Source organism: Chiroxiphia lanceolata, chromosome 20, assembly GCF_009829145.1.
Source record: "Chiroxiphia lanceolata isolate bChiLan1 chromosome 20, bChiLan1.pri, whole genome shotgun sequence".
Taxonomy (NCBI): domain Eukaryota; kingdom Metazoa; phylum Chordata; class Aves; order Passeriformes; family Pipridae; genus Chiroxiphia; species Chiroxiphia lanceolata.
The window spans coordinates 2,966,361-2,985,283 of NC_045656.1; the positions used below are offsets into that span (position 1 = coordinate 2,966,361).

The following is an 18,923-nucleotide window of genomic DNA, read 5'->3' on the forward strand; positions in this document are numbered from 1 at the left end:
AATAGGGAGAAAAAGGAAATTTGCTTTGCAAATATCATAAAGTCCTTTGTCGCTTCCTCCGAAGCTCGTGCTTTGGTGTCAGGAGAGAAAAGACACGGATAAGCTTGTCCTGGTGGTGCAGTACAAATCCACAGGGATGTGCTGAGTCCTGTAAACCCGGGGAAATAAACTGGGAAGACTTTGGAGGAGAAAGCCCCAAAGGGTGGGAGGCCAGGGTACACTGATGCTGGAGACATGTTGAGTCCTGGCAGAGCCTGCAACGAGCATGTTGTGGATGGGGAGCGACCATGTGGGATGGTCTGGGGATCTCATAGGGAGCAAGAGGTCACATTAACAAAAATAGCAGGAAAACCTAAATTTCAGTGACTGGAGAGGCAACAACAGCAGAGGTTGGTGTTCGATGGTTTGGGTAGTTCTACAACAGGTCGAGCAGGACCAGGGACATTGGTTCCTGATCAGGGGCTTTACCTCCAGCTTCTTTTTCTGTTCTGCAGCGCAGGAGCTGCTTCCCCCAGACGGAGGAGAAGGTGAAGCACCTGAAGAGGAAGAACGCGGAGCTGGCGGTGATCGCCAAGCGCCTGGAGGAGAGAGCCCGGAAACTGCAGGAGGCAAACCTCAAAGTGGTGGGTGCTGGGACCTGCCCTGGCTGGGGAGCTGAGCTGGGACAGCACCTCACCACCAGGACCTTCTGTTTGCCACTTCCATCGAGCTAGAAAGGCCTTTTCTTTCCCTTTTTCTTAAACCTCCAGCAAACACGCTTTGCAAGAATCACCAAACCCAGCCATCACCAGCTGCTCTGCTCCTGCTCAGGGAGCTGGTTTGAGGAATTTCCTCCTGCTTGGTTTCTCCCCATAAGGTGATAGTTTAAGTTAATTAACGCGGCTTTCTCTGAAGTCATGAAAATAATTCATCTGACTTCACCAGAAAGAAACAGGAAGGATTTGAATAAGAAAAGGAGTGCGGTGAAGCAAAACAGGAAGGGGTGAGAGACAGCTCTGCCCCATCCACACCTCGCTCACAGGGCTGCACAAGCCACAGGGGTTTTGCTTTCTCCAACCTAACAGCAGCTTGTTGTGAAGCCTGTAGTGTTTGACACCTTGCAGGAGCAGCAAGTGTGGGATCTTGGGCACAAGTTCCTAAAGGGGGATTGCAGTGGAGGAAGGCACTTTCCTTCTGTTGGAAGGAAAGTAGGGATTGTGATGGGGAATTCGAGCCCTCTAGGACAGAAAGGAGGAAGTGAAAGCTGTGTTGGAGGGAAGGTAGGGGGTTTTCCTGGCTCTCTGTCCCCAGGCACCGCGCGGCCCGTCTGTCACGGGGTTTTGGTACTTGCAGGGCAACAGATGGACTTGTCAGATACTATGTTAAGAGAAACCATTTGATATACACCCAACAGCTCTGCAGCCCCCCCAGCACCTATACAAACACTGGTTTATTTGTTTCTCCAGTGAAACTTTGGGGTGGTGACAGTGTAAGGCCTGTGGGAGCCCTGGGAGAACCTGCTGGGCTCCTGTGCTGGCCAAGGTGTCCAAGTGCTCGGATGGCTGAGGCTGGTGGAGGGTGGGCTGGAGGCAGGAGCAGAGGAGGGGCCCTGAGGAGCTGGGGTTAATCTGGCAGTGGTTGCCTTCAGTGCCTGGTGCACAGGTCCCATGGAGCTTCTGCACGTGGGTGAGATGCTCAGGAAGAGCTGGGGAGGAGAAGTTTGCACAGAGGATGCAAATCCTGATCAGGCAGGGGAGAGTCCCCCCCCTCCCCAGATTGTGAGGCTTTGTGCAGATGACAATAGCTGGGCAGGGAGAGGAAGGGTTGAATAAAGTCAGGGACTGGAGGTGTCCTCACTGCCCAGAGGGTTGGGATGAGCAGGGGGTGTGAGCTGCCCCTTTATCCAGCTCTGTGGTGCTGATACCCAGTGGGAGAGCCCACCCCAGGGATGGGGGAATCCCAGGGACACTGTGCCAGGCAGCCTCAGCTCCTGCTGGGCAGACAGAGCCTGTCCCTGACTAGCCTGCTCCCCCTGAAGCCCTGTCACCCCCACCCCTGCTCTTCCCTCCCTCACAGGGAGCATGTGAACCTGACCTGCTTCTTCTGCTGAACATCTCCCAGCCCTTACCTGGCTGTGCTGGTCCTTGCTGGGCTCTCTCTTGCCTCTCCATTTCCCTCTGTCCTCCACCCAACCATGCTGAAGCTCTTTCCTGCTGCCTAGAAACCCACAGATGCTCCATTTCTCTTCCTGGTTTGACCACCTCTGTTCTTTATCCCATGCCCATCTTTCCTGCCATCCTCCCCTCCTCTTCTCTGTTATCTTCTCCTGTTTTTCTGCCCTCATCCTTGTTTTCTCTCTTCCCCCCACACTGTTGCCCTGCCTGCAGCCCCTATTCTGGCTGTACCCACTAAGCCCATCTGCTGAGCCACCTTCTCCTTCCCACCTCTTCTCTGACCCACTTCTCCATCCAGCCCTTCCTCCTCCACTGCTTGTCTGTCCTTTGGGGCCAGGCTGTTGGGGTGATTGGTGGTGGTTGATGAACACCCAGGGGTGATGGGGTGGTAGTTAAGGGACACTCAGGGGTGATGGGGTGGTGGTTGATGAACAGCAAGGGGTGGTGAGGTGGTGGTTAAAGAACACCAAGGAGTGATGGGGTGGTGGAGTGGTGGTTAAGGAGCACCACCACACCTTTCTCCCCACTGCTCTCTGTGTAGGTCACTGCTCCAGTGGCTCTGAAGGGCTCCAGCCTGGAGCTGTGTAAGAAAGCCTTTGCCCGCCAGCGTGCCAAGGACCTGACAGAGCAAGCCAGTGCCCTCCTGGCCAAAGACAAGCAGATTGAAGCTCTGCAGCAGGAATGCCGGGAGCTGCAGGCTAAACTCTCGGCAGGGAAGGTGAGACACTCGCCGGGACATCACTCAGGGGCTGGGACAAGCTGTGCAACAGCAGTGATGGAAACCAGGCTCCAGGAAGTGGTGTGAGGGCAATTAATCCCCAGTGCAGGCTGAAAACAGACAGGATTTGATGTGTGAGTTGAGTGGGGACACTGGGGGAGTGTGTGGCAGAGACAGTGTCTGGACCCCTCTAACAGGCTGTTGGGGGCATCCCAGTTGTCTCTCTGTGAATTCATTTTCAGCAGCAAGTAAAACCCTTCCCCTGAAAACCCCTGAAAAGCCACAGATACACAGATTTTTCACAAGGCTGAGCTTCAACCAAGATGTAGGAGCAGGGACTCCTTTTAAAGCGTTTCTTTGGGAAGCCAACCAGCATATTCCCAAGAACCAGCCTAGATCCCACATCTTGAGCTGCAGCCTTCTGAGCACTTGCAGCCACCACGAGACTGGTGATAACTCAGTGGGTCCTGGGATGACTGTGACCGAGGCCACAAACCACCAGCCAGGGCTGGGTGTTCATGAAACCATCCCCAGTGCTGTGTCTGCACCTGGGCTGGTGATCTGCCTTCCCTTCAGCACCAGCACAGGCCGTGTGGATATAAAAGGTGGGACAAAAGGGATAATTCAGCTCATCCTGAGACAGAACTTTAAAACTGGTCACGTGTGTTGCTCCTCCAAAGCATTTCTCTGTGACAGCTCTGAAAGCAGCCTCTGCAGGCAGCTGAAGCTGGGGGAGATGGTTCCCACTCAAGGTGATAAAGTTTTGGGCAGATCAGCTACATCTGTTGTTCACAAGCTGGACATTTTAGTTCAGGTCAGTTCAAACTCTCCTGAGCAGCTCAGGAACACTTGGGCTCCCACTGGTTTCCCCCTGTTTTGCTAATGCAAATGTGGCCAAGTGCCACCCTACATCCCTGCCCCCAGCTGAGCTGAGTGAACCCTTGCATTTCTACCTGCCCTACTTACATGATATTTAGGTGACAAATACTTCCTTGCTGAAAGCAGCTTTATTTTTGTTCCTGAGCTCCCCATATGTTCATTTTAACTACAGGTTCGAAGGGGGATTCTCAGTCTTGCCCTAATGTGGATCTAGTGGGGATAAGAGCAACTGGGTGTATTTGGTGTTTGTACAGAGCTGCTCCATTGATCCTTCCTGGCATTAAACCACAGGATAAACTTATCCAGGTCTGACTGTGCCCTGTGGTGTCAGCAAGAAGAAACTTCCTTCTCATCCCTTGAGTTCTCACTGCAGGCCCCTGCAGGAAGGGGAACAGACCCTTTTCCAAAGCCCTCTCATATTCCAAGCAGAGTGTGCTGGGCAACCTGACCCTGCCAGGGACAGGGGAGTGACAAATTGTGGAGGAATGGGACAAAAGCGGGTGAGCAAGATTCAGTATTGGCCAGGGAAATACATGTGGGTGCCACCCTCAGGGGTGACAAATTCAGCCACTAGGGCATGGGTGACCTGGTGACCACCCTGCCCCCAAAGGAGAGACAATCCCTGTCACTGCCACGGCACCAGGGACCAGGGACACTGATATACGAGCAGGGAATCCATAGAAAAGAGAGCAAGAGAGGAGATCATTCTTTCTGATCTTGTTTTCCCCATTTTTCTCTCAAGCAAGCTCATTAAATTTTAATTTCCAGCTAGTTAAAATTCCAAATTCCCCTAATCTGTCTGCAGCATGCAAAATGCATTAGGCCAATGAAGGGGGTTTTATGCAGAGATATGAGGGGCATACTCAGAGTTTGTAACCAAATCAGTTTTAATCTCGGGTATTTAAATCAGCACTAATTTTTCAGTAGCTGTGAAATGGATCCACTCAGTTCCCTGCAGTGGTAGGACACACACTGGCCTTGTTTTGGCAAAGCCAGGGCTCTTAGGATGGGATAAAATGATTTCCTGAGATCACACTCCAGTGAGTGGCTTCCAACCAAACCCCAGCTCCGGGTAAATCCAGGCTGCAATTTCTTGCAGGGTGGATCCTTGGAAGCATGGGATGGGGGGAGCAGTGAGGCAGCTGCAGGGGATGGGTATAATAGAAACTGAGGGGAGGGCTGAGCTCTTTTCCTCCTCCCTTGTTCCCCCAGGCTCTGGAGGCTCAGTTGGGAATAGCTGCCTATTTTTGGTGGGGGAAGGGAGATATAATACACAGCCACAGCCAATTTTGCTTAAAGAACTACTACCCTGAGAGCCTGAACAGGGGGCTGGCACAGAGGAGGCCCAGCTGCTCACTTCTTGAATCTATAATCAGTTCCCTTTAATGGTGCCTCAGTTTCCCCCCTTGCACCATGAGAGTAACCACGGTTTTCTCCTCAAATTGTATTTTTAAAGCATATACTATTTTTAGGGGGGATAAGAAGCGAACAGGGAAAAAGATTAAATTTGTCCTGGATACCAGTTCTGCTTTGAATTCACCAACTTAGGAGCTTTCCAGGGGAATGAGCAATGTCTCCTCCAGCAGCAGATTTGTAAAGACAGGTTTTCATAACCCGCTGTTGTACATGTGGACATGCAGGTACGTGTTTCTTCAGCCTCCTGAAATCTGAAAACCTTTGAAGAATGAAACAAGCTGGTGACATATGCTCACTAGTTTTGTGAGAATCAGATTGGGCTGGTTTCCTTCAAAAGCTGCTGGGTTTGGGTCGGGATGGGAGTGACCCCTTGTGCTAAAGATAGGCGCCTATCACTGTCTCTGACAAGGAGAGAAATCAAATAGTTTGAAAACCAAACATTATCCTGAGGGAAAACTGACCAAATCCCAGATGTTCTTCATTCTTGCAGCCACTCAAAGCCCTCATCACCGCTGAGGCTGAGCGCTTGCCAGCACCCACCCACGTCAAGGAGGGGAAGCAGCTCTGCTTTGGCTGGGACACGACGTGACATTATCCTGCCACGCTCCCTGCTGGCATGTGCTGAGATGGCACACGCTTGGCAAAGCCCTTCGTGCCGGGAGAGCTGCAGGAGCATTACAGGACCATTACAGGCTGGGGTTTATCTTCAGGAGGAAAAATGTATTTGCGTAAAGGACGCAAAGTGAGCTTTGAGGCTTTGGAGACCCAGGAATCAGCAATCTGTGTGTGCCACAGTAGCTGGGTTCCGCCAGCCTCTCCTCTTTTGGAGTGTGTGTTTGTTAAATGTGACCTGTCCCAGCTTTTGGAGCCTGTCAGTGCCACAACACCGTGTTTGTTCTCCTGCAGGACGACCCTCGCTGCCTCAACGTCATCGAGTTCGACCGCCTGCTGCGGGAGTCCCAGCGGGAGGTGTTGAGGCTGCAGAGGCAGATTGCCCTCAAGAATTTCAAGGAGTGCCTGCGTCCCCCCAAAATGAGCCCAGGCAGTGCCAGGCCGAGCGCTGCCCCACGCCTGGGACCGAACACTGGCAGCAAAGGTTCACCTCTGCCAAAGGAGGCCTCCTTGGGAGACCCGGCACTGGGAGGGAGAGCTCGCAGGGAGGTGAGACAAGTGGGTCAGCCATCGGAAAGTTTTGATGTTTAATTGCTCAATTAATTGCTGTTCTTAGGGAGTTTCACTTGGAGGAGGTGAGGGTTGTGGTTTGCGTCCGCTGCACATCGGTGCTGTGCTGGTTTCCAAAGGGACTAATTCCAGTGCCAGGTCTCAGAGGGTGAGGAGGGACATAGATGCTCCTGGCAGCACACAGTGGGGACACTGAACCATGCCACGGGCTCAGTCCTGCTCCTTTTCCGCGGCACAGGGCTCCTGTGCAGCATTTTCCAGCCTAGGAAACCGGGCAATGCTTCTCTTTCATAGAATCGTGGAATGGTTTGGGTCAGAAGGGACCTTAAAGCTCACCTCGTTCCACCCCTGCCACGGGCAGGGACACCTTCCACTAGACCAGGTGGTGCAAGACTGCATCCAACCTGGCCTTGGACACTTCCAGGGACGGGGCAGCCACAGCTTCTCTGCCCAATCTGTGCCAGGGCCTCCCCACCCTCACTGGAAAGGATTCCTTCCCAATATCCCATCTAACTCTGCCCCGCCAGCAGTGGGAAGCCATTCCCCCTTGTCCTATCACTGTCCGCCCATTTCCCCTCCCAATGTTTGTTCCCGCCTTTTGTGTATTCCTGTTGCTCCAGGAGGTCCCTACCTGAGTCCTAACCCTGCCCTCTGGCAGTTTGAAGCCATTCCCCCTTGTCCTGTCCCTTCATCCCTTGTCCCCAGTCCCTCTCCTGCTCTCCTGGAGCCCCTTTAGGCCCTGCAAGGGGCTCTCAGCTCTCCCTGGAGCCTTCTCTTCTCCAGGTGAACCCCCCCATCTCTCCCAGCCTGGCTCCAGAGCAGAGGAGCTCCAGCCCTTGGAGCAGCTCCGTGGCCTCCTCTGGACTCACTCCTGCTCGCCCCAGAGCTGGAGGCAGCTCCAGGGTGGGGGTCTCACCGGAGCGGTGGCACAGAAGGGCAGAACCCCCGCCTTGTGCTGCCGCCGGGGCTCAGCCCAGGCCCCGCAGGTCCCGCTGCCCGGCCCGGCCCCGCGCGGCCCCTCCGCCCGCAGTGGTTCAGCCCCGCAGATCCGGGGCCGCCTCAGGGCGCCGCCTCCGCCGCGGCCGCGCAGCCGCCAGGTAAGGCCGGGCCGGGGGCCGGGCCGGGGGCCCCGAGCCGGGCCAGGGTGTGTGTGTGTGGGGCCGGGTGTGCGTGTGTGGGGCCGGGGCTGCCCCGCGGGAGCTCCGCCGGGGCCGGGCCGGGCGGGCCCGGGGCCCCTCCGGGGAGCGGCGGTGCCGTCTCGGGGCCGAGCCGCCCCCGGGCAGGGCCCGCCGGGGCCTCCGCGGGGCCGGGCCGCGGGTCCCGCTGTGCCCCCGCAGCCCCCGGGCGGCTCCTCGGGGTTTTGCTCCCGCGGGTTCTCCTGGTTCCCTCCCCCCCCCAGTTTTCAGACTCCCCTGTGGGTTCGGGATACGCGTGTTCCCCCCAGGCTGCACCAGCTGCTCCCGTTTGTTGCCCCCCCGGGCCCTCGCGGCAGATGTGTTGAGTACATTCATTCCTCGCTCGTCCATTCCGAGTCACCCGTGGATTTATAACCCCCTTCTCCTTCAGCCATTTTTTTTTGTTTGTTTTTTTCCAGCCTCTCCCATTATTCAGTGCTAGCATCTTTGTCTGCTTTCCTTTGTGTGCTTTCCCTGCCGGTTTTGTGCTGGGGAAGACAACGCGCGGCGCTGTCCCGGGCTCTGGCGTTGATTTATACGGTGGCATAATGAAGTTTTCTTTCCCTTCCCCAATAGATCTCTTTGCCTTTTTGTCTGAGCACTGGGGCTCTATTAAACCATCACTTGTCTCTCTAATCTCTCAGTGTCACGAGGCCCTCGTCGCTGTTTGTCTCTGCTGCATCGGTGCTTGGAGAGCACAGTTCCTGCTCCCTCCTTTTTTCAGTCCTTTCATTTTTATTAGATATTCACCCGAGGAAAAAACATTTCCCCCCTCACCCTGTGGTGTCTCAGTGTCCGCCAAAACCCGTTAAAGCACCGCAGCTGAAGGTGTGAAGGTGTTCTGAGCACCCAAGCAGGTTCCTGCTGGATCTCCCACACCCCTTTGCTTGCTGGTTTTTTTGTCAGAAGAACTCTGTATAGATTTGTGAATGTGTCCTTGCCCCCAGTATAAGTTAGTTTGAGTTATTTTAAGCACCTGCCTTATCTTACTTGCGATTTCTATCAGTTTGCCCAGAACAGGTGTCAAATGTAGTGGTCTATCTTTCCACATTTGCCCACTGGAATATGCTTAAAACTCTGGAATACTCTTAAAACTTGGCATTTGCCACCTTCCAGTTAATTTGTATTAAGGCAGTATTGGAGAAGTGACACTCTGCACGTATTGATTCAGTTCCTGCTGAAGAGAGAGATTCAGTTCATGCCAGAGGGGGTTTTTTGAACTCTTGGGTGTTATTAATCTAATCTTGGTTAATTATCTAATCTTGGTGATTTGTAACACTGTGTGTTTTGTTGGCTTCTACAGTTGTTCTTACAGACAGTTCAGTTTGAGAGAGATCCTTAGCTCTGTCCCTAAAATCTGCTTAGCAAAAATAACTTTAAATTGAATGTTTAAAGCATTATCAAAGCCCTCTTTCTTCTGTGTGTCTCCGGCCTTGCTCTGCTGTCAGGGATTACTCTGGGCAGACAATGTCCAGTCAAATACCAGTTGAGAGGGAAAATTCAGAGGATTAAAGGTTTGCTTGTCTGTAGCCCAAATGAAAAGGCATTTTGTTAGAAACCTGTGTACAATTGTGTACAGAAAATTGTTTCCTTTCATTTGGTTTGGTGATGGCACATAATCCACGCAACTGCTGCCCTTTCAGTCCCTCTCAGCTGCCAGCTGAGGTGGGACACTGTTTCTTGGTAGTGTTTGCTCTTCCCTGCCTTTAGATTCTGACATCTTCTCTGATTCCTGCCCTTTGAGGGTTGTGCTCTCCCATCTGACCATCTTTGTGTTGCTTTGGGAGGGTCACGAAAGGTGTGGCTGCTGCCTCTCATCAGGCACAAATGGGAACTGGGATCTGAGAGCTTCCTGGAGGCCACTGTTGCATGGAGGTGGTTCAGTCAAGCTGGACTGGCTGGCACTGGGCTCCAGGAGACTCCCAGCACAGGTTTCTGGTGGCACAGAGATCCCTGGCACAGTGTCCAGCTTTCCCCATGCCCAGTGGTGCAGCTCAGAGATCAGGAGTCTCATGGGGGGTGTTGCTCTCCCAGGTGGCACTGCCAGGAGTGTGCCCTGCAATCCTGCCTGTCCCTGAGCTCTCTGGCATCTCTTCTGCTTTCCAGGTGGAACCAGGTGTGCAACCACTGGGACCTGCCTCTGAAGGACATGAAAATTTCCCTCCCAAAAATGCAATAACAGGCCAAGAGAGAAGCAAACAGATCCAGCAGCTGGTGAGTTGGGAACTTGGTTTTAGGGGAAGGAATGCCACACTTTTTTATTTTTCTTGGGTTTTCCACCCAGGTAGAGATTTCAGGGACTGAAGTCTTTTTAGGTGCAGCTGCTCTGGCAAAAGTGGGAAGCTTGGGGAATCAGTGGGAAAACACAGGCCATCTGCATGGGGAGTGTTGCTGGGTGGCAGCTCCAGGTGCTGGGCTGGCAGGGGAATATGTTACACTAAAATGAGAGGAAAACATGCCAGTAGGTTCTGTGCTGTGTTTGGTTTAGTCTTATTTGAACTGGGGACAGATGTGGATGAGGAATATGCCCCTTGGGAATTTTTCCAGCAAATTATGACAGTTCACAGGGAGGTTTAGCAACTCTTGTCTATCTGAGGAGCCAAGAGGTAGCTACAGGAGTAGCTGCAGGTAAAGGTACATAAGCAGAGGATGTCTGTGCTCTGTTAGGTGTCATTTGGATGAGAATAGGGGCTGAAATAGCACAGCTGATGTTTAAAGCTGAGAATTTTGCACAGCTCTGCCTTTTTGTCCCCCACGTCCTGTCTCCATACTGCTCTCTCCAAATAGGAACAATCTGTGCAAGTGGGAAACAGGACTGTTTCCAGAAGATTAAAGGCTTGAGGAAGAGAGAAATAGTTGTTTCACTTAAAAATTTTTTTAGTTTTCCTACATTTAAAAAAAAATAAAAATCTCCCTTGGTTTCTACATTGTTCGAGTTTGTCACAAAGAGATTTTTATGAGAAAATCAGGTAATGCAGCACTGGGTCTGAGAGGCTGGCCTTGAATTTCCTATGCATTGTAAGAGTGTGCACTTGCTGATCTACTTCTGCTTGTTTCCTGCAGGAATTTGAACTCAAGAAAAAGCGCAAAAAATGTGAAAACCTTGAGCATGAAGTGAGGAAAAAGCATAAAAGATGCAAAGAACTAGTAAGTGTTCTTGTTGCCTGCTGCTGTGAGCATGATGGGGGAAGAGGAGCTGGGTTGCTGTGTGTCTCTCTTGGATTCTCCAGCTCATCTTAGTAATGAATCACCACCTTTCTGGTTATTTGGACAGTGTCACAAATTTTGGGCTTGTTTATTTAGTCTTCCAGTTACCTGTGGGTTGAGTGCAGCCACATAAATCACTGGATGAAATTCCATGGCCTTTGAGATAATTAGCATTTTCACAGGCACTCCAGCACTCCAAATATTGAAAGATTTCTACACCTCAAGATGGTCATTGCACAAACCCACAGTCGTTTTCCTGTGTTTCATATTTGTTGGCAGAAATCTTGCCTCTGTTTAATTCCAGGGAGGTTTTCCTGGTCTTAGCAAAGCACCTGGATTTCTCCCTTCTGTTGTTGCTCTGCTGAGCGGCTCTGGTGGCATTAGGGGCTGACAGTGTATGGCTTCCCCCAGGGGTGCTGACCTTCTGAATAGATGTTTGATGGCTGTGGGTTGTTTAAGGAATGAGTTTGTCTTTGTATGTTGGTAGACAGTCACTTTTGAGGGTCAAGAAGGGACCAACTCACCCTGAAGTACCAGGACTCAGCCTGTGTGCACAGGGAATTAGCTCCTGGAACAGCCAGAAAATATTTGATGATATGTAAAACCTTGGAATGGGGAAGTGTGTGTGTGTCATGTGATTATGCAGCAATTAAAGCCCTTTAGTGCTGTACAGAGTTGTTGCAGATGGACTGACCTGACAAATCCAGTGTCCCTCTGTGTGCCCACAGCCTGTGCTCAGAGGCAGCATTCCCTAATTCAGGGGTAGCAGGCTCATGCTCTTAGCTCCAGACTGAATCCTGCTTTCAGAGTCAGCCATTTGAAACTCTGGACTTTGCAGTCTAGGGCTCCCTTTAGCATCACTTTCCCAAATAATTTTCCTTCCTTAACTGATATTTGTCAAGAAGACTCTGATCTCGAACCAGCAGTGAAACTTGAATTGCTGTGGGTGGAGATGGAGTTCTAGGCAGCAGCTTGTAAACAATGTGACACTGGAGCTGGGAGCTAGACAAGGAAATCTCTTTCTGATTCTGGGCTTTGAGGTTAAGAAAAGAAGAGAAGAAACTTGAGAGATCATGGAGTGGTTTGGGTTGGAAGGGACTTTAAAGGTCATCCAGTTCCAACTCCATCATCTGGCACAGGGGGCTGTTAGAGCAGTGCCTCCCCCTCCTCAACAACATCCCACCAACATCCTGCACCAGGAAACAGGAGCAGTGGAGCTGCTCTGCAGAATAATTTGGGGGAGTTTGAGGGCCTTGGTGTAGTAATTCCCACTCTTTCTGAACAGGAGATCCAGCTGCAGGAGGTGCAGAGTGAAAATGCACGACTGGCCGAGGAGAACTTGCAGCTGAACGAGAGGGCTGGATGGGCAGGACAGGTAAAAGCAGTGTCTTGGTCAGGTGGAGCATTGGCTCCTGCAAAATTTTGCTGGGAAGAGCTTGCTGGTGTGCCAAGTTTTCAAGCTGCCAGCTGAAAAATGGTTTTGTGCTCATCTGGGTTTCTGTTCCCAGCTCCTTCTCTGGACAAGTATAAGGCACAGGACTTGAAAAGTCACTTGTCACTCACCTGTGTCAATTTGCCACCATGCATAAGGCTGATAATTATATTTAATATTAAATAACTGTTTAATAACTGTTGTAAGTAGAAATGTTTGCCTTTGTAATCTGCATTGCTAATAGTCTTGAGGCCATAGTGCCCCCTGGAATCAAAATATGTGGCTGGAATTCCCTGTAGTAAGTGAAGAAGGTGAAGATGATCTCAACAGGCTGCTGAATTTTCTGTCCTGTTCTTTGTGTTTAATTCTACCATGTAGGATGAAAAATGCTTTTAAACCTTTGTGCTTTCTTTTATCTCTTCATTATGTAGCCTGTTCCTCTCCCAGTTCCTTCCTCCTTGTAAATGGGGAGGGGAGATGATTCTAGCGAGAGAAACAGTGTGTGCAAATAAAGTGTTACACACTGAGGCCTGATAAATGCTTATTTATGAATAATAATAAAATAATTAATAATTAATTAATAAAAACCAGAGGGAGAGGAGGTTCATCATTTTGATATCATTGCCAGTAGAAAGCAGGTCTGCAAATCAACCTATTGAGACACAGAAATAAATTGTCCTCAATCAAATCAAATAAAAAAATACAGGGAACGCCTCTGGCTGCTTGTGCTAAAACTGCAAATCCTTCTCTCCAGGTTGAATCTGAGAATGCTGACCTGAAACTGCAGGTTGTTTTGGTGACCAAGGAACGGGATTCAGTGATTCAGACGAACCAAGGACTCCAAACCAAGCTGGAGAATCTAGAGCAGGTGCTGAAGGTCAGTGGGATCCACGCAGGGGACTGTCCAGACAGTGCTGCTTTTGGATGGCACATGTTGTCTCTTTGCCTTTTTTCACCATTCCCTTGTCTCTGTGCTTCTCTTGGGAACTGTGCTTCTGCAGGATCCTAGAACGTGGCTTTCCAAAGTGGGAAGAGGTTTGGAAAGGCTGCTTCAGGGATTTGGGTGGGAGGGGCAATAAGGGGGCCATCGCTTTGATGATTGTCTCTGTGTTGCTCTGGCGAGTGGGGAGAGTTCTGTACTTCCTCCTGTGCAATGATGACATGGAGTCCAGGCCATGGTTGGCTCCTGGCTGCTGGTGGGACACAGGATTTCAGCAGTGTCCCTGTCTGTGCCTTGTTCTGCAGCACATGAGAAATGTGGCCGAGCGCAGGCAGCAGCTGGAAGTGGAGCACAAGGAAGCCCTGCTAGTCCTGCAGGAGAAGCAGGAGGAGGTCCGGCGGCTGCAGCAGGTGTGTGGGGGGTGGGAGGTGGACATTTTACCATCCAAATCCCTGGAAAACAATGGATATGTTTCCTTGGATATGCAGTGCACGGAGGAGGTGTGTGTGAGTTTACAGGATAAAGTAAACCAGGGCAGTGTCTGAGTGCTCTGGTACCTGAGCACAGTGAAGGGCTTTGCTCAGGGACATCAGTTCTGACCTCTCCCTGCTGTTTGTCCAAAGCCCAGAGGTGCTTTCAGACTTTAAATCATAGAACCATGGAATCATTAAGGTTGGAGAAGCCCCCTAAGGTCATCAACTCCAACCATTCCCCCAGCACTGCCAAGGCCACCACTAACCCGTGTCCCCAAGTGCCACATCCACACATCTGTTAAATCTCTCCAGGGATGGGGACTCCCCCACTGCCCTGGGTAGCTGTGCCAGGGCCTGACTAACCTTTCAGTGAAGAAATTTTCCCTGATATCCAACCTGACCCTCCCCTGGCACAGCTGGAGGCCGTTCCCTCTCCTCCTGTCCCTTGTTCCCTGGCAGCAGAGCCCGACCCCCCCCAGCTCCCCCCTCCTGTCAGGGGGTTGCAGAGCCAGAAGGTCCCCCCTGAGCCTCCTTTTCTCCAGGCTGAGCCCCCCCAGCTCCCTCAGCTGCTCCTCATCAGACTTGTCCTCCAACCTATGAAGGATTATGAGGTGGGATGACAGAAGTGAGCTCAGGTGGGTTCATTTTTTATTTTCTCCCTTTCTTATTTCTCCTTAGGCACAGGCAGAGGCAAGAAGGGAACATGAAGGAGCAGTACAGCTTCTAGAGGTAAGGCAGAAGGAAACAAGAGGGACTAGTGGCTGCAAATTTTGGTACCTTTTGTTCTTATTACCGGTTTTCTTGATGCCTTTGATGGGTTTTGTTGGTTCTTGAGCAAAAAACTGTAATGTCTTGATCAGATGCATGTTACTGCTGAGAACAAGTATCAGTGGTGCTGGCAGAGTAATATCTGGGGTCAGAGTTTTGAGGGATTAAATCCTGGCCTGCTCAGTCCTCACATAGATTTCTTCATTCAGATTTTGCCCAAAAAATCTTTCAGGGATGCATTAAATAATTAGCCTCAGATCTGCCTCCTCCTTTCTCCGAGATCATGTAAAGAGAGGAAGAATATTTGTGTCCATGGGACTTGAAATTTCTCTTGTGTGTGTGTATGTTTGCGCTTTATGCTTTTTATTAGGGAAAAACAGGAGAAATGTGGCCTTTGCCTGAGTGAGGAAGCTTGAGGCAACTCCCTTGTCCCATTTACTCTGACATCCACATGGAACACACCAACAGGGTAACAGTGCAGCCTGGCAGATGTGCTGGGCACTGCTTTGGGTGTGCTTGGCATTAGCTCGGTGTCAGTCGGGATGACTTTGGAGAAAACCTTGGCTGTGGGTTCCTGGAGCTGCAAAGCCAAAGCACCAAACGCTGGAACTTGTGATGTGGAGATTTAGTGACTGCCAGAGGGTTGGGTGTGATGGGAAATGGAGCATCTTGTGCTCTCTCAGAGGTTTTCTGAGCACTAAAACACCCAGGAGGAGCAGAAGGCCTCACTGTCCACCCAGACAGTGGCATCTCCTGCTGCAGTGGTGACTTACAGTCAGAGGGGACAGGCTGAACTCCCTGTGCAGCTCTGGGGCTGTTGGGAGCCCAGGGTTGTTGATTGGGATGGGGATTGTCCTTGATGGAGGAGATTACTCCATGGCTGCAAATAGCATCAACTTTGGAGGGAGCCTGGCCTGTGTCTGAGCTGTAGAACCCAAGAGTGCTGGACTCCTGCTAAATGGGATTGAAATAGTTGCAGGCTGGGTGAGTATCATGGGGCTGTGACATTCTGTGTTATCCCCTTGAAAGTTCATCCAGTTCCACCCACCTTCCCCTAGACCAGGTTGCTCTAAGCCCTGTCCAACCTGGCCTTGAATTTTATAAAGCAGACCAAAGAAAGAGAAATTGTCATTAAAAGCTAGTTTAGTGTGCAGCAACATTGATTTAAATTCCTTATCTCTAATCATAGTCATCCCAGAATGTCCATGTAGAGCAGAATTAGGGGGTGTAGAGTGCCTGTGCTGTGTGTTTTCCTTTTCCCATGTGTTTGGATTGCTTTTGGATGGGATATTATTGAAGGATGAGTGCAGTCTGTTGAAATTTAGCAGAGTCATTGAACTCAAAGCACATGATGATTTGGAGGCCCTCAGAAAGGGCCTGGTTCTCTTATTTGTGCATTTGGTGCGTGGGATTTGGCTTTTGTTCGGTAAGAATGAGGTGGGAATCTCAGTATGGAACAAGGCAGACACTGGATGTGATGAGAAAACAATCTCATTGAGACTGAGGGCTGGGTTGTGTTTGGAGAGTGTTGGTTTTGGGGTAGTGTAACTGCTGATGTGGTTTGACATCTCTTTTTGCTTTTCTTCTTGCTCCCAGAGTACCTTGGATTGCATGCAGGTACTGCTATAATCCTGTCAAATGGGACATTTTTCCCTCTGTCCTGACTTTGACAGTTGCTTGATAATTCTTATTTTAGCTATACTCTGGAAAAGATTGCAAGAGTGTGTCACTGCCAAGAAATAAATGTGATTAAAGGAGCTCCCACCACGAGTTTGATGGAGCAGCTGCTTTTCTCTTTAAATGCTTTGCTTCCTTGACCAGTTAGAATTAGGAGCTTAATTTTTTTGGCACTTGCAGATTTTTAGAATTGCCCAGCTGTGCTCCTTCTCCACGTGTCACGTGCATTTAAATGTCTTTTGGGAACTACTGGCAGTCCAAGAGTGAAGTGTTTCCTTCAGAACCCAAAAGCAGTGGTGACACCATTGCAAGTGAGTGCTGTGGAGAAGAAGACAGGCCCTGCTGGCTTTGTAATTGGATGGAAGATGGGAAGCAGGGATTTTGGATGATAGTTTTCCCAGAAGAGGTAGGAACTAACGAAATTCCAGTGTGTGGGAGCTGTGCTAGCTGGTGATTTGGAAAGAAGGCTTCTGTGGAAGTGGTGAGGTTTGTAGCTGGTGGAAAACTGCTTGAACACCTTCAGATCTGACAGAGATCTTGTGAGTAACAGGGACATTAAATCCCAGGTAACACTGCCTGTGCAAAGGCACGTGGGAGGAGAAGCAGCTATGACTAGATATGCCCAGTGGTGGGCTTGGAATTCCCTGTTGGAGCAGGAGGTGCAGGGTTGGAGGTAGGGGGACTTTAAAAAAAAAATCAGCCACAGTTCTGGTCAAAAAAGCAAGTGAAGTGTTGGGAGCTTTTGGAGAAGGGCATTACTGGGGTGTGCCCACGTCCTGTAGAAGCTGCACCCACATTGTTGTGGAATTGTGGCTGTTCCTCTAATCCCTCTGGCATCAGCCCTGCCTGGAGCAGGAGTTTGGATTGCACAGCTCTAGAGTTCCCCTTGAGCAAAGTGGAGATTCTCTCATCTCAAAAATACAGAGCAGAAGATATGGAGAAAGGTAACAAGGGACATGTGGAGGGAAAACATCACCTGGAGAAGTGGAGTAGACCAGCCAAGAAGGAGAGAGTCCCAGAGGGCAGGGCTGAGCTGGTGGTTGGCTGTGGAAAATCTCAGTTCCTGAATCAGTGGCTAAACTGAGCCCACCAAGCTCTGCTCCTGCTCTTGCAGCCTCTTCTGGAAATCCCTCTGCCCAGGCCCAGTTGTGTGAGGCTCCTCTTTCTCCCCATTTTGGGTTGGGCATGGACACAGCAGTCTCCTGTGTTTTCTGTGTCTGGGGCTTGATTCCTGCTGCTTCCCTGAAGCTCCTGGCCTTATTTCCCTCTTCCTTATCCCCATTTCTCCCAGCACTGCCCTGGAAACCTGCTCTTCCCAGCTGTGATTCCCTGCAAGTAGCCTGCTAGAAGTATAGACTGTGTATGGTGTGGCAGTAGGACTTAAGGGATGTTTGTATGTTATTTTGAATAACAGATCTAACAGGCACCTGACTAATTAGGGATCTTGGAATTAAACTGTGAATTATCTGGGCTATTGGCTTGGCCACCACTGTAAATGGATTTAAAGTGTGATTAATAAGTTTACAGGACAAGGTACTGTTGTGATGCTGTTAAACACAATATCCAGATGCATCTGCTGGCTCATGGCTCCTGAGAAGGCAGGAAATCCCTCTCTGGTCCTGCAGTGGAAATCCCTCTCTGTTCTCTTGTGGGCTGTGTCCCAAGGTGGGATCAGGGATGGATGTTGGACTTGAGGAAGCCCTACTTTGATCCAGTGCAACTGTTCTTCCTGTTGATGGTCTCTTTTCTTTATTAAGATATATAGGAGAGAAGCATTTATGTGAAAAATCTAAACTGTAAGTAAATGCAAACCCTCAGGATTGCAGAGGAATCCTGTGCAACGGGATTTTGTAAACAAGGAGTTGACTCTGAGCAAGTGGAGAACATGGACACTTCAGGAAGTTACTTGTGGCATCTGATTTCAGTTCAGAGACTTTCCTTAAAGCCTGAGAGCACCCAGGGAGTCGTGAAGGGAAACAGAGATAAACTGGAAATAAAAAAAAACCCTGGGAAGTAAAAATTCAGGCACCCCCATGACTAGGAAGTGGCTCCAAAGGTTTTGTGTTGCTCTGAGACCACAGAGAAAGCTTTTCCCAGGTCAGGTGTGTTATTTTTAGAGCTGCCTAAAAACCAGGCTTTCTGCCTCACATAATATTTCAAGGCATGATTTATTTTTTTGAGATGGAAGGAGAGAAAAGCACTTCAAACGCGTTTCGTAGAACGGAAAATTTTGAGGAGCGCAGTGCAGTCGTCTGTTATGGAGCATCTTACCTACAAAAAAAGAGTGAGAAGAGGGAAAGGAGCAGTTGCAATGTCCTGGGAATTCCCTGTGCCTACCACTGGGAGAATGTGGGGATGTGTAAGGACAGCCAGGACTCAGCAATGGTTTATAAGGGGAAGTTCTAGAGACGGTAGGAGGAGAATCTGAGAAAGTACAAATGGTAGGAATGTGTCCTTCCCTCTCCAGAGATTTCCCCTGCATCTCTTCTTGTTGAGATGTAGCTTTCGGGGCCTCAGCATGAATTTTCCTGGAGCAATTCCTCCTTGTGGGACCTGGTGGGAAAGTGTGTGGGCTTCCGCATCAAAGGAATGTTCTGCAACACAGGCCAGGGTGATCTCTGCCCTTCCTGCTGCCTGGAGGAGCCAGAGTCTGGAGGGACAATCAGGAGTCCTGCCCGGAATGGTGGGGAGGGCAGGGTAAAGTTTTGGGAGCTTGCTGGAGCCTCTGGAAGTATGGATGAGATAGAACACTGGGAGAGCAATTCCTCTGGGTGATGTGACTTTAATGCTCCAAGAAATGCTCCAGTCTTTTCTTTTCAAGGCTTATTCATCTCTGACTTATCACTTCTGGTCTTATGCAGGGCTGGGATGGGATATTGAAGTTCAAACCCAGCTTTTCAGGG

The 18,923-nt window shown here is 50.3% G+C and overlaps 1 protein-coding gene across 9 annotated transcripts in view; it reads left to right on the plus strand.

Moving 5' to 3' along the window:
* The window catches only part of TSPOAP1 (TSPO associated protein 1), a 62,532-nt gene that overhangs the window by 13,519 nt on the left and 30,090 nt on the right, over positions 1-18,923 (plus strand). For all 9 annotated transcript variants that reach the window (XM_032707290.1, XM_032707295.1, XM_032707291.1 and 6 more), the window contains exons 3-11: positions 495-623; positions 2,695-2,871; positions 6,073-6,327; positions 9,630-9,737; positions 10,587-10,670; positions 12,016-12,105; positions 12,917-13,039; positions 13,408-13,512; positions 14,254-14,304. In XM_032707290.1, coding sequence (XP_032563181.1) covers positions 495-623; positions 2,695-2,871; positions 6,073-6,327; positions 9,630-9,737; positions 10,587-10,670; positions 12,016-12,105; positions 12,917-13,039; positions 13,408-13,512; positions 14,254-14,304 — 1,122 coding nt within the window. The remainder of the gene's footprint in view (positions 1-494; positions 624-2,694; positions 2,872-6,072; positions 6,328-9,629; positions 9,738-10,586; positions 10,671-12,015; positions 12,106-12,916; positions 13,040-13,407; positions 13,513-14,253; positions 14,305-18,923) is intronic.